Source organism: Sceloporus occidentalis, unplaced genomic scaffold, assembly GCF_023333645.1.
Source record: "Sceloporus occidentalis isolate IW3139 unplaced genomic scaffold, rSceOcc1.0.p SCAF_25, whole genome shotgun sequence".
NCBI classification, from domain to species: Eukaryota; Metazoa; Chordata; class Lepidosauria; order Squamata; family Phrynosomatidae; genus Sceloporus; species Sceloporus occidentalis.
In genome coordinates, this window is record NW_028317005.1 from 10,913,015 (window position 1) to 10,927,608 (window position 14,594).

At 36.4% G+C, this 14,594-nt stretch overlaps 1 protein-coding gene across 1 annotated transcript; it reads right to left on the reverse strand.

Moving 5' to 3' along the window:
• Positions 1-640: 640 nt before the first annotated feature.
• LOC149300393 (leucine-rich repeat-containing protein 31-like) lies at positions 641-10,868 on the reverse strand. The gene is made up of 10 exons (XM_089485332.1): positions 10,814-10,868; positions 8,998-9,240; positions 7,763-7,900; positions 5,493-5,660; positions 4,390-4,557; positions 3,962-4,129; positions 2,872-3,039; positions 2,089-2,256; positions 1,664-1,831; positions 641-957 (listed from the first exon to the last, which is right to left on the reverse strand). The coding sequence occupies exons 1-10, from the start codon at positions 10,866-10,868 to the stop codon at positions 641-643; spliced, it is 1,761 nt and encodes a 586-aa protein (XP_089341458.1).
• Between the last annotated feature and the right edge of the window lie 3,726 nt (positions 10,869-14,594).

Genomic DNA, 14,594 nt, shown 5'->3' on the forward strand with positions numbered 1-14,594 from the left:
AAATGTATAATTCACAAAATTATGGCAATTTATAAAACCCACAATGTTTAATAAAACGAAACACATTATGAACACATTAAATACAACACATGATGCGCTATACAAATGTAATCAATTTGTTACGTAACAACACTTGCAAAATTGATAACTTGACTCCATGTGATAAAATCTGAAACTGGTGCAAATGAGGCAAAACACATTTATTTTTGTTTGCAAATTCTTTATGTTTACTGTCAATCAATATTGACAAACCATTAAGGCCACAGTGGTCCTTTATTTAGATATTTGAGATTTTAGTTGAACCTGATAGCTCTTATTGTACTAAGATAAAAAAGATACATAAGCTTTCTTCAGATGGAAACATTTTCTGGTAACAAAAAAAACACATCAACTTCAATGAAATATTCAATTTTCTCTGGGCTAAAACAGCTATATCTATTTGTTGGTGTAGCATTATTTTTAAAACAGCTAACTAATGTTTTAAATTATCTCTGGCCTAACTATGCTATTTTCCGATTGCATTTTTGAACTATTTAGTGAAATAATTTGATGATAATAAATTCTGGCTATATATACATAGACTTTACTTTGTCTTTAAGAAAGTGTGCACAACACTTGTTGGTAGACTGGGGACAAAAGATCATTCAAAATTAAAATTAATAGTTCTCTCTTTACTAACACGGTCCAGTTGCTGCTGCTCTGCATCTGAAAGCACCCATCTCTGCATTCCCAGGTCTTTGAGTTTAGGTAGTTTTAAGAAGCTTGAAAGCAAATGAATGAACCAAGGTCCACAATGACGACTGGAAGAAGGCCGTAGGCTTATATCTAGTTCAGCAATGTTCTTTAGGTCACCTAAACTTTCAAAAACTAGACCCCATCCTTCATCAGATATTGTATCATTGTATGCAAGATCCAGTAGCTGTAAATCTTGCAAGTGTCCGTCCTGTACCGCTGATGCTGAAAAACATTGTAAACACGTGAGGAGCAGGTACCCTACAGCTATTATGATTGACGATTATGAAAATTGTACTTGATTAAAGAAATAATTTGGGAATTTCTAAGTATGGTAAATATTCTCTAAAGTCTGATAATACAATTATCGCAGAATATTTTTTATAAACTTTGTATATCAGTTAAATGTCTTTGCAATTCAATGTTTTTTTTTTAAAACTGCAGGTAGTACTTTCTACAATGTCCATAGTTAGGATTTTTCTAGCAACGTATTTAATTTTATTCTATTATTATAAAAATGCCAAATATTTGTTACGCTAAATTTATTATATTTATTTTTTACGTTAGTATTGACATTTTATTAAAAAAAGTTGGCACTAAACATAAATGTTTAATAACACGTAATTTTTTCATTTTCCAACTCATTGATTAATGAATTTTAGATAAAATGTAAACTTAAAAGACAACTTATTGTAGATTTAATACGCCAACCCTTTGCTTCTAGAGGGTAATCAAAAATACACATTACAGGTTTGGCTTCACTCTCTGCTCTGTAGGATTATACATTATAAATACATGTTCTCTTTTCAATATAGAAAGCCTATGCCTTAGCTAAAATATAGGTTTCTCACCAACGAAAGATACAACTGGAAGATAATTTCTTTCTATTTTTCTGTAAACAATGGCAAGCCTTAGTGGTTATAATACTTACCCAAAACTGCCATGTCTTGAGTCACCAGGTTACAGGAACTCAGCATCAGACTGTGGAGGGCAGCTGTGTTTTTTAGGGTTTTTGAAAATAGTTTTAGGTTTCCTCCGACACACTTGTTCCATGATAGATCCAAAATTTCCAGGTCCAAGAGATAATTGGAGGCTTCAGCTGAACATATAAAATGTAGTTAGTCTGACTCGTTAGTCGGGCCAACAGGTTATCATTCCAGTGATACATAATTTTGTTTCAATGATTCCTAAAACAAAAAAAAGCTGCCGTGTCTATCCCTTTAATATGGCGGAGGATGGTTTAATGTTGCACTATAGGGTCCAGCTTTAATAGGACAAGAAGAAGAGCAAGGCACATGTTCTATAACTATTTGCAATTACTTTGGGGATGTTGTAGAAATAAAAACAAGAGCATACCTAGTGCTACAATGGATTCTGTCCTTAAGGCACAGTTGCCGGCGATCACGGATTTGAGCTTTGGCAAAAATCTCAGTCTACTGAAAAGATGTTCAGGGGACTGGCCAACAGATTTATTTGATGATATATTCAGCACTTGGAGATTTGATAGCAAAGGAATGACCTGGGCTTTTAAAACAAAAACAAAGCATTTTAGAAGAATATACCGCATCAAAGGTGGAGCAATATATGGCGATTTGACATATGAGCAGACGTTTGATAAAGAAGGTGAACCAAAGCTTTTCCATAATCTGTGAGTCTTGCAACAACTATTGGTTATTGCCAATTAATAATCACTTCAGTCAATCAATTCAGATTCCTAAAGTTACATTCTCTATTATAGTTAACTGGGAACTAATGGACCCAAGGATGGAAATGTTGTATTTTCTACAGGGATATTTTTTACACTATGACCTGGGACCAATTATAGAAATATATACTACCATTCAAAAGTTTGGGGTCACTTAAATGTCCTTGTTTTTTGAGGAAAAGTACATTGTGTCCGTTAACGTAAGAAATAGTTCAGAAATACAGTGTAATTGTAAATTTTATCACTCCTATCATGCCAGGGTTCCAAAAACACATTGTGTTGAGTAATCCTTGTTTAAGTTTAAAAGGGTTATTGATCGTTAAAAAAACATTTATATATATATATATATATATACAGTATATACAGTGACTTCTTTTTCAGAGAGCTAGTACTTGACATTATAATTTAAAAAATAAAAAGTCAAAAGGTATTACTAAGAGCTGCGATGTCATCTGCTGAAAGGCAACACTTGTGAATATCTAAGAGTTCTAGTTGTTTGAATGACGTAAGACGAGCCGCCGCTTCTTGAAATCCTCCTCCAGCTTCCTTATTCCCAGACAGATCAAGCTGTCGTAAACATGGCCAGTGCTCAAACGCAGAACCTAGGAAAGGTGAAGTTACTCGGTGCTAGGTGGGAACATGTGATATGTTCTGTGTCAATAAGCAAGCATGAGTCATTTTTATTTATTAAATACTGTAAATATAGGAAATAAAGGTAAAAATCTGGTTCGAGCTTTTATTGCACTCTCTAGTATGTGCAAAAAAACCTGGTATTTTAACAAAAAGAATAAGCCTGCGCCCTTACGTTTTTACAGTAAAATCCTTGCGATATGATGAGAACAATGAGATCTCACCCATGTATTACACAAAACTGGTTTATCCTGTCCGTCCAAACCTGATACTTTTCCGTTAATCAGGTAAAAGAAAAATAACCGCTCAAGGCGTGAGACATGATTGTTTGTCACCAAATTGTGCAGCAAGTACTCATTTGCATCATCAACCCTGTCTAATGTTAGATTTTGTGTACTTACCACTTGATTCCTAAACATCATGCAAGCTGAGAGTTATATGAACAGTGAAGCCCCTACTAAGGCTTGCAGAATGCAAGCAGAGAGAAAGAAACAAGCGGCATACCTGGCCTGCATTTACTTAGTTTCCATTGCCTTTTTGGAAGAATCATACCTAACCTTCTCTGCACCATCTCCTGTATGAGAAAACCTTTAGATATCTCCCTTGCTATTGTGTGACATATTTGCTTCTTTTAAAGGCTTTGCGGAAATGGCCAATATGATAAACCCGTGCACTGGTATGCCCTATTGACTATTGTCATGCCCTATGCCACAGGATAATGAAGGTATAGATGAATAGATAGATAGACAGACAGACAGACAGATAGCTATACAGACTGTATATATAAGACAGTAAAGTAAAACTTAGATTTATGGATTTTAGGAAACACACTCACACCACTGGATTACTTTAAAATTACTTTCACAACACTATTAATCCCTCATGATTACTCACTTAAATTCTTGATGCCGTCCTGCTTTAAGCCAGCAGCATGAAGCTTTAATTCCCTTAGATAAGAGCAAAGCATCAGTTCCTCAGTGATTTTCATGATAACAGCCCCAATTTCCTTGTTTGCTGAAAGATCCAAAGATTCCAGCTTCGGCATCTTACTTAGAGCCTGTGCTAGAGGGCCAAAAATAATTAGTGTTAAACTAGAAAGTAGTGTTCTACATAGAGGCCTAGGTGATTTTAAATGTTTGATGGCTCTGTAATCCTGTACCATTCTGGGGTACCATGCCATTATGAGAACTATGCTTCATTTAACATGATTTAGTAATTTCTCTAGTGCGCTAGGTAGTGCTAATGGTATATTTAGTTATATATACTGTACATATTCACCAGAGCACATGTGAAGGCCAGAAGAAAAGTAGCAGGCATCTTACCTAGGGCGTCAATGTCTGGTGACTTGAGGTTACATTCTGTTAAATTAAGGCTCTTTATGTTAGATTGGCTGGAGAAGTGTTGGGTGACGCTGGTCAGATATCCACCTAGGTGAGTGTTCCATGACAAATCCAGTCCTTCTAAATGAGGAACCAATTTGAGAGCTTCCCCTAACAAAAAAGGATCATCAAAAGTGTCAGCTATACATAAAAATTACGAAAGTACAGTGTATGTGGCTATACCGCATATTCACCCTAAGCAGTTATATGCCCTTAACACATGGCTCTGTATTGTTTTACTGGATCCTGGCAGCTTTCCTATATGTGAATTATCCACCCATTGTAAATAAGCAAGTGAAAACTATTTTGCATAACTCGGTCTTCTGTTTATTTTTAGGGAGGTGATTGGTACATTGAAATTCCTACAGCATTAATATTTTTCGTCTCTCATGACATAAATATAGACAAATGTAACAGAATAAACTTTTTTTTTCTTAAGTAAGGGGTCATTGTGCTATCTGAGTAATGCATCGATCAGTAAAGCCTTATTGAGTGGACTCACTGGGGTTATACATTCCCGACTAATAAGCAAAACCCTGCTGCATCCTAAACTTCAGGAGATTTATCATACCATGCGTTCTTTAGTCATTCAACATGTCCCACATGTCCCTATAAATATTCGTTCTTTAAAAGGAATCTAGCTTTGTACTCTGCGTTCCAGGTTTCTTTCACTAACTGCAGAGGTCTTTGGTGCCAGACATTTTTTACTAAAGAAATAATCATCACAGTGATAAAACATTAATCTTCTAATGTTAATATAGGTCATATGCACCCATTCATACTCTTATGGGGGCCTGATAAGCCAATGAGGACCTTAGACAACTTCATATATGTTAAAATCACCCCTTATTTAGATGCCCCAAGTGTTCCCAAAAGTGGAGTTATGTGAAGGAGTGGGTTACATTAAGGATATTTTGCATGTTGTAATTGAACCCTTTTAAGGTCCTTAAACAGAACGGCCCCTGTGTACATGTCCCATTAATAGCACAACAAGCAGATGCTTTACCATCATTTATGAACCTTTTTCAATAAAGCCTTCACTTTACCTAAAGCGACAAAGTCATTGACCGTGAGACAGCAGTTACTTAGAGCCAGTATTTTAAGATTGCTAATATGACTGAATTGTGAGGTCAGCAAATGCACAGATCCACCGATCAGATCATTCCATGAAATGTCGAGCTCTTCCACATCTGATAGACAACACAGAAGCATGCCTACAAAAACAAGACACAATTAGCACTCAAAAAAGCATATTACACAAGGAGTTAATTCACTAACATGAGATCTGGCAGGAGAGTTATGGTTTTAACTGCTTGACTTCACTATTCATTATGAAGGACCGACATTAGCTAGTTCCTCTGACAAGAAGGGCTGAGCTGGCCTTCTATAATGCATAGTTCAATGGATGAGAAGAGTCTGAATAACTCCAATGGATTTACCATGTATTATACATGGCCAACCAAGCTCTTCCTGCCACAGATGCTCACTGGGGTTGGCCCATCGGTTTCTATCGTAAAGAGAAGTCAAGAAACTGAAGCACAACTCTCCTGCAAACTCTCCGATCAACCCTCCCTTTAGTGAATAAACTCTAAGCAGTCACTCTGATTGTGATGTTGCCTGTGGGTGAAAGAGCCAGATTCCAAATGTAGCAAAAATCCAACAGGTATGGCAGGTTGGAGTAAGCTGCTCTTTTATTATTATTACTTGTCACTTTGGCAGAAATATGGGCTTGTGATGGCATTAAGAATCGCTACCATGAAATCTATAACATTATTTTGAGACCTAGAGAACTACTAATTATTTAATAAATATTTCATATTCTGTAGCGCTGTACAATGGGTACACAGGACATAACAAGTAGTATATAACATTGTTAGATATGGACCAGCTACACTAGCATAAGTATTGCAGGAGAGGGACTAAGAAAGGTGAACTAAATGAATATGGGAGGGGGGGTGTTATTGTGTAAGTTCCTAGGCATCCTTAAAAATATGGGTTTTAAGAGATTTTTTGAAGGACCGAAGGCAGGGAAAAGATGAATGGGCCGGGAAGGCATTCCAATGGTTAGGGGCAGCCCTAGAGAAATGCTGTAAGCGTGCATGAGAGCTCGAAATCAGATGTGAAGGACAGACAGAGATCATCAGGAGAGCGGAGAGACCGGTTAGGAGTGTATTTAGAGATGAGTGAGGAGATGTAGGGAGGGGAACCGCTGTGAAGGGCTTTAAAAGTAAGAGTCAGGATTTTGAAATTAATCCTAAAGCGCACAGGCAGCCAGTGAAGAGACTGACAGAGGGGAGAGACGTTAGTGAAGCGATGGGAGAGGAAGATAAGTCTAGCAGCAGCGTTCTTGGTGGATTGTGGTGGGGCGAGGTGGGTATGAGGGAGCCCAGCAAAAACAGTTACAATAGCCAAGGTGCGAGATAATGAGGAAATATGGACAAGAGCCTTATTGACATCTTATGTTAGGAAGGGACGAACAGAGGCGACGATTTTAAGATGGAGATGGCAGTTTTTTGAGACATACTGAATGTGTGGGGTGAAAGAGAAGTCAAGGGTGACACCAAGGCAGTGAGCAGTAAGGCACAGGGAGATGATTGCACCATTAACATTGAGGGAGACTGATGAGGGAATCTTAGCATTGGAGGGAGGGAATATGAGGAGTTCGGTTATGGAAAGACTGAGGTTTAGGATCCTGCTGACATCCATTTAGAGACAAATGCCAGGCAGTTAGTTACACGATCTAAGACAGAGGGAGAGAGATCGGAAGAGGATAGGTAAATCTGAGTGTCATCGGCATACAGCTGGTATTGAAAGCCATAAGTATACTTTATTTCCCCCATAGATCATCCTCACAGACATACCAGTTAATATTTAAATTCCGTTGTTGCTTAGGGGGATTCAGAGTTAATTGAGTCGCTACTTAGAAAAATTAAAACGTAGAATTGGATGGCAAATAAGAACCAACTGGTTTTATTAGTAGAGACTCAAACCTTAGGCTATGGTCTCAGATTAGATTCAGGGTAGGCATATGCCTATCCAATGCATGACTGTATTAGCCTCTCTCATTTCTGCCGGCCGGCTGTTCCATGTATTTACCACATTGTCAGTAAAAAAAAGGCACTGATGCCCTGAAGATGGCTTTTTTGACATTACATTTTCTTTATGGAGTGCTACGTAGTAAAAAGTAAGGTGCTGAACATAGACATTTTTAACAGTATTAGACTAATCAGTCCTGACACCTTCATGTGACATCTGGTGACAATTGCAGAAAGTAGTATCTTAAATATCATTTTCAATAATTTGACATTTGACCTACTGAGTTCTTTCATATCAGCAGCTGTCAGTTCACAGTTGTTTAAAGTGATATAATTTCTCTCTGCTCGTTTTCCAAATTTCTGCATAAACTGCTCCACTTTCCACCAAGCAGACTCCTCCAATTCGAATTCTGTTTTTTCTGCTTTGTAAAACATAAGCTATTGAGTGACTTAACTACATAACACTAAATAACATTTTAACATAATATATAAGCAAGTCACGCAGCCAACATTTTATCGCATGATTCTGTGAAATGTGTTCTTGTAGTCAGTGGCCGACCAAAAAGAGTTAGTAGTGTCATGAAAATGAGGGTGCAATATGTAATATTGTTGGTTTAGAAAAGAATGCTGATTGTACTTAATATAACCAAGCCATAAAGTCTACATTAAACCTTTGTGATACTTAAATACAGAGGTGGGGATATCATACAATGAGATTAAACCGTTTTCTAGAGGTCTCATTGATGTAATTGATGTGGGATGAGTTCCTCATAAATTTATATCACTATAATGTATCTTTTTTAAAACAAACATTTCATTCCTCATTTTGAAAATGGGCTTTCCTTTTTCTTTAGAGCCCTTTAAAACCTTGAGCGGTCCCTGCTTACCTATACATGGGCATATTATCGAGTACTTGGCCTCGGTGCTGGTCCTTGGGTTTTTAGCTCTTAAGGTTGACTGATGAGTCAGAAGTTATGAGATCACATTTCCATAAGAAGCACTGAGGGGTCATATTAGAGTAACAAGATGGCTAGTTCAGCCATTAAACTCAGTGAAGCCCCATAAGGCACTTTTTTGACAAGAACCTCCAGTTTAAGGGGGCATTTAGTCATCATAAATTACATATATTAAATAATTCTGTATTATCACGTATGAAAAGTTGCTTTGTTACCATAGCAACAATGCTAGCAGGATACTCTTCAAACATAATACGGCTTGGGGCAAGCTTTCCTGTGAGCCTGTTTATATCTATTAGTAGGGGTACAGACACTAACACTTGATCCTGGGCATTGGGGTATTACATTATATCAGCCATTCTCCAAGAGCGGGGTGCAAGTAGGAAGCATTAGAAGTCTATCCACTAGACTATGGCAGGCTACTGGGGGCTCAATGGGCAACTGCTGCAGGATCCTGGGGTGAAGGCAATTGGTCCCTTTTACATTAGTTACATAAGCATGACTGTGCCTTAAACTGCCTCACATCGATTAAGTCTGTGACTTAAACAAAGTACATATACCAGTAGAAGAGTTTCCATCAACATTGTCTGGGGTGGGATCTGTAGCTTGTGTTCCATCAGTTTCCTGTGGTGCATTTTCCTTCTCAGGCTTTGCCACATTTCTCTCAAATCCTCTGAAAAACCTGTTTACTTGGAAAAAATCACTCTTTCCCTTGTTGGACTTTTTTCTTTGTATCTGGTTAAAAATCAGATCAAAAGGAGACTTTTTCTGAACATCACGGTCCTTTTCTGATCCTTGTCCATCTTAAATGAGAAAAATATTAGGTTAAGATTTCTACTGAAAAAAAACACAAAACAACAATAAACTCTGCGTTTCACAAGCAAAATAATCATGCAGATTTTATGTTCACAGTGATAAATTCACTGCTTTTTTATTTTACTGTTAAAAAGTACACCCCCTTTCCACCAGTCTCCCATGTTAAAGAAGGACAGCTTCTTCCAGGGATTACTATTCAGGCTAGGGGTGTAGGGGGTACACTAGTGTGGGACTGAGACAGAGGGGGCTCCCGAGTATTAACTCCACCATACTGATTGGTACTGTGAGGTGTAGACACTGAAAACCTGAAAAGCTTGAGCTTTGAGGACTGGACTTACACTTGGAAAATTAAACATGAAATAGTAGTAGTAGAAAAAAAAAAAAAGATCTTTTCAGTGGGTATTTTGGATGTACATCAAAAAACATGTTCAGGAATCTTTTACCTATATTCCAAAATTCCCAATCCTGTAATGGTTGGATTCCCCACTACTTACTTTAAACAATAAGAACCCACAAATTCAGAGAAGCATACAACTTAGCCTCTTAATACAATCAACCTGCATTCTTAAAAAGCCCGTGTCCTCTTTACTTTAAGATCTCCAGGCCGCTCAGTTCTCCACATCACTACAATTAAATCATCCTCGCCCAAGCAGTCCTCCTTCCATCTCATTCCCCTTAACCTCCTAATAGACGGTAAGCTTCTCTACCACTGTGTCCGAATGCGTATTAATCTTATTGTCAAATTGTATATTGGCAATTTTGATACTGTTGTTAATTTTTGCTGTTCCCCAACTGTAACAACGCTACAGCATCTGCTAGTGCTCTATAAATTAGTGTTATAATGATGTATATGTTCTCTAGGGTTAAATCTTACCTGTATTGGAACTCTCCCAGCTACAGTAAAAATGGTTGCATACCATCACCACACATTAAGAAAGCAAATTATAAATATCCTCTAGATTGTAAGCTTGTGTGAGCAGGGGCAATCTGTTGTTTCTGTATGTCTAACGTTATGTTACATACTACTTGTCATGTCCTATCTACCCATTGAATATATAAAACAATAAATAATAATAATAATACCATAGAAATAAAACTAAATGTAAAACAGTTACTACATCTGCAGGAAAAGACTCTTTCAGACCTGGAATATTTGCAGGTTTAAGTAGGATAGTAGTTCATTGTGGACAGGTAATAGTCATACAGCATGTATTGATCACAAAACATATGCTATGTTCTTAAGCTGACAGTGAACACACATTCTGACTACGTCCCTGTTAAATTGTACAAACATATCCATACAGTACACCCAGTACCTAGTTGTCTGTACCTTGTGTATTCAAGATTAATCCAGGGTGGTGACCGTGGTTTTGATGAATATAAAACTAAACTACTAAAATCCCCTATTACTTTGATATATTAAAAATAAAAAATAAAAACGTGTATCTAAAAAATACATATATACAAAACCTAGCCTCAGAGATTTCATTTTCCTCTTGGCTTGAGCTGTACATGATTGTAAAAAGGAAACAAAGAAATATCCAGACAACAGCAACACACCTTTGGTCTCCATTTGGATTGCTTTAGATTCTGCTGGTTTAGTCCCAAAAACCATTTTTGTAATGAATCCAACTCCTTAAAATTCAAGATTCCTCAAACAGGTGTAGCTTCATAGGTGCCATCTGCATAAGCAATCCATAAATCCTACGTATACTGATTGTATGTACTCCATACTGTTAAGTTTTGAGATTAGGAGTTAAAAATATCCAGTTCCGAACATGATCTCGCAGTCAAACCAGCTCCTCTAGTATGAGATAGCATTCCTACTGACTTGTATGAGACGAATGCTCAGCGTACGCAGGTAAATAAAAACCCAGGAAGTAGGCAGTGGACTTTGGCTTGGAACGTCTTAAGGTTTTGGTTAGAAAGAAGAATACATTTAATACTTGAGAGGGTGAGTCAGACAGTAGCTCAGGTTACAAAATAAAAAAAAATCTCTACTGTGATGTCGTGATAAGCATGGGTATTTTAAGAATGCTTTTTAATTTCTTTCAGACTCTATTTTTCCGGTTATTTTATTGTAGGATATTTTGATGTCCAACCACCCAGATGAAGCAAAAAGCTTTAGGGTTTTGCAAGGGCTCACTGTAGAAACAACCACTTAATATGCCAAGACACCTTACTAAAAATGATGTTTTTATTATTTCCATCTTAGTGAAGATGTAATACTTAACGCAGCTGCTAACAACAACTACTAAATCACTTGGTCCTACATCAGAAGGCCATACTTTGAAACTTGATGTGTTATTCTAAACCTGCAGGACACAAGACCCAGGAAGGTTCTGTTCGTTCACCAACCTGGCCTTTCAGCTGGAAAGCAAAATTATTTTTATACCGCCATTCTGATGGCTAGTATTGACTTATTTATTATTCACAGAATGGCACAGGTCATATATACACCATTGCCTACAAACTTTGATCCTGATTAGTGTCAACTGGGCTAGAGTGAAATGTCTTATACTCTTTTTCTACATTAAGTTTGCTAAACTTTATATCCTGGGAACTGTTACTTTATTTTATTATCCATTAAAATCAGTATCAATGTGCTCCAATGTGGCCTATAGGACTGTAACAATGTTCGGGTACAATTCCTGTGATATCTGGAGGAAGTAGATCCAAAAATATAAGTCCCCGTGTAAAGACAGCATATTCCATAATATGCAAGTACTCAGGACATCAGTAGTATCTAGGAAGTATCAAAAAATCTTCTTAGTATCTAAGACCACCACAACACCAGGAACTCACAGACCCTGGACTCACCCAATTATTGGCCATATTCTTTTGACAAATAACAAAAGTGGCAGCAACAAACCAAATATTCAGAAGAATACATATTTGAACATTAGGTATTAGGTATTACGTCAGTTGAAGACCACCTAACTTAGTAGGTAATAGTAGTGGAATAGCTCAAAAGCATAAATAAGGGAGGTTAAAATATGCATTGGATAAGATGAGGCCAAGGAGAGACTACTGGGGCCAAATGCCATGTATGGAAAGGAACTCAACAAATCACATGGTTTCACACTTGAAATCAGAGACTTCAAAATCTACCCAATTAAAAATTTCATGAGAATTCTTAGCTAGCTCATCAAAACCACAAATAAATTATGCAAAAAAACTGTACATTTTTGACTAACATTTCTACTTCATTAACTATGAGAGAATATAATTTAACTTATTAATTCCTAAGTAAACAAGTTGTTCACACTATACATTTATAGGCACAATCCTATTATAACACAGTTGTTAAATAATTAACCTGCTTTACAGTTATTGCTCAAACGTAAAAGATTAACATGGATTTTGGTACTTTGCCTCGTTGTGACTCTTTAATATGAAGCGCGCATTGTGAGGTATTAAAACCATTAGAAAGATTAGTTCAGCAACGTGTTCTAACGGTGAGCTGTTATAATTCTGCACAGATTGTTTAATCTCAGCACTATCTACCATTGGAGAATGTAGATACATTAAATAACATACAAATAATTCACATAAGAAACAAGCATAAAGGGCAAATATCCGACCTTTATAATATGCAAAGGGATAACTATCTTGTATCATTATATATATATATATATATATATATATATATATATATATATATATATACCGTATATTGAATAATTGAATAAAAAATTCTAGAAAGGGGCTCAGGAAGTCGGACACCCTACGTGGGTACATTTTTTTTTTTTTATCTATACCATTAGCATCTGGCCGGTCTTTACTCACAATAAAGCCACCACCTTACCTAAATAGACAGCAGGGATGCTCTAACCATTAACTATTAAACACCTTTTCACACATTATTTCTGAATAAACTCCCTATAATTATATAGTCCATTTCATTACTATTTGTCTAATTAGAGCTGCCCACTTCTATAGCAGACAGCAAAAACTTTTATTAAATACAATAAACCCATACAGATAGGGAAACCAGTGGATGGTCATTAAAATGGGTGTTTGCCATTTGACAGGGTACTGAAATTTAATAAGGCACTGTATATACCCAACATATAGTCCCTAAACTACATAATACAAAGGGTAAGAAATGCCCAGACCCTATACAATGATACCATATCCCTTTTATTACAGATTGTCCTTTACAATGCTCAGATGTAGAGCAATGGGGTACTAACTAGCATGCGTGGCACAAATACCAGCCTTGTGCAAAGTCGGTAAATTACTATTAATTAAAATGTGTTATTCATTTAGATTATATGGAACAATTCACTACAAGATAAACTGACCAACTTCATCTGTGGGCATTTACTAAAGTATCTGAAGGGCCAGACTGGGGTGACTAGCCAGCGTTACTCTCTCAATGAGACTCACTGAAAGACAGTTTGCACAACTTGGGTGCTTCAACTTTTTGGGGAACTTGGTCTCCCAAATTCAATCCACATTGAATTCAGCTTTGGACAACTCTTATAAGATAACTATTAGTGTTAGTATACAGACTCTGTCAGTAATTTAATTTGCACACACACACACACACACACATATATATATATATATATATATATATATATATAAAACATAAAAAGAGACAGACACTGCAGAGGCCTGGTATTTTAAATATATTAGTATATATCAGTATACCAGCCAACCATTTACTAAATACATTAATCTGGGTAATTACAGCGTCCCATTGTAAAGCTGGTATTTTTCTGTTAATCCAGACAGGTTAGGGTCTTTAGCCTGCTCCTCATTCAATTTATCTTTCTGGTCATTGGAGCTCAATTAGACCCTTCGCAGAGAATTCTCCTTGGTAATACTGCCCAAAATTTTTGCAAATGTAAGTACACAAAGGTTTTTATATTGAAATATTTGAATGTATTTGTGAATCAACCATATGAAATGTTATGTTGTGTTTCAATATGTTTCCTTCTTCTAATGAACTCAATAGGAGAAAAGAAACAATATGGTCTGGGAGGCAATTAAAAAGGCTTGACAGATTCATAGAAAGGAATGCTCAGCAACGTACGGGAAATTAAACTTGCAATATTAATATAGAGACTTTTTATTATTTAGAATAATGTTCAAGAAAGGTCATGTTAATGTGTGTTATCATCAGGTATTATTTCTAGTAATAGGCTACGTACCTTAATTCATTCCTGTTAAAATATTAATCTCTTCCAGAAAATCCTCACTCTGCCCATGTAATAGTTATATGTCTGTGCCATAACTCATCAACACCATGTCTAATTCATTAAAAATTTGTTCACAATTATACAACTACGAGTGCTGTTTTGGTCTTATGTAATTGATCATAATTAAATAA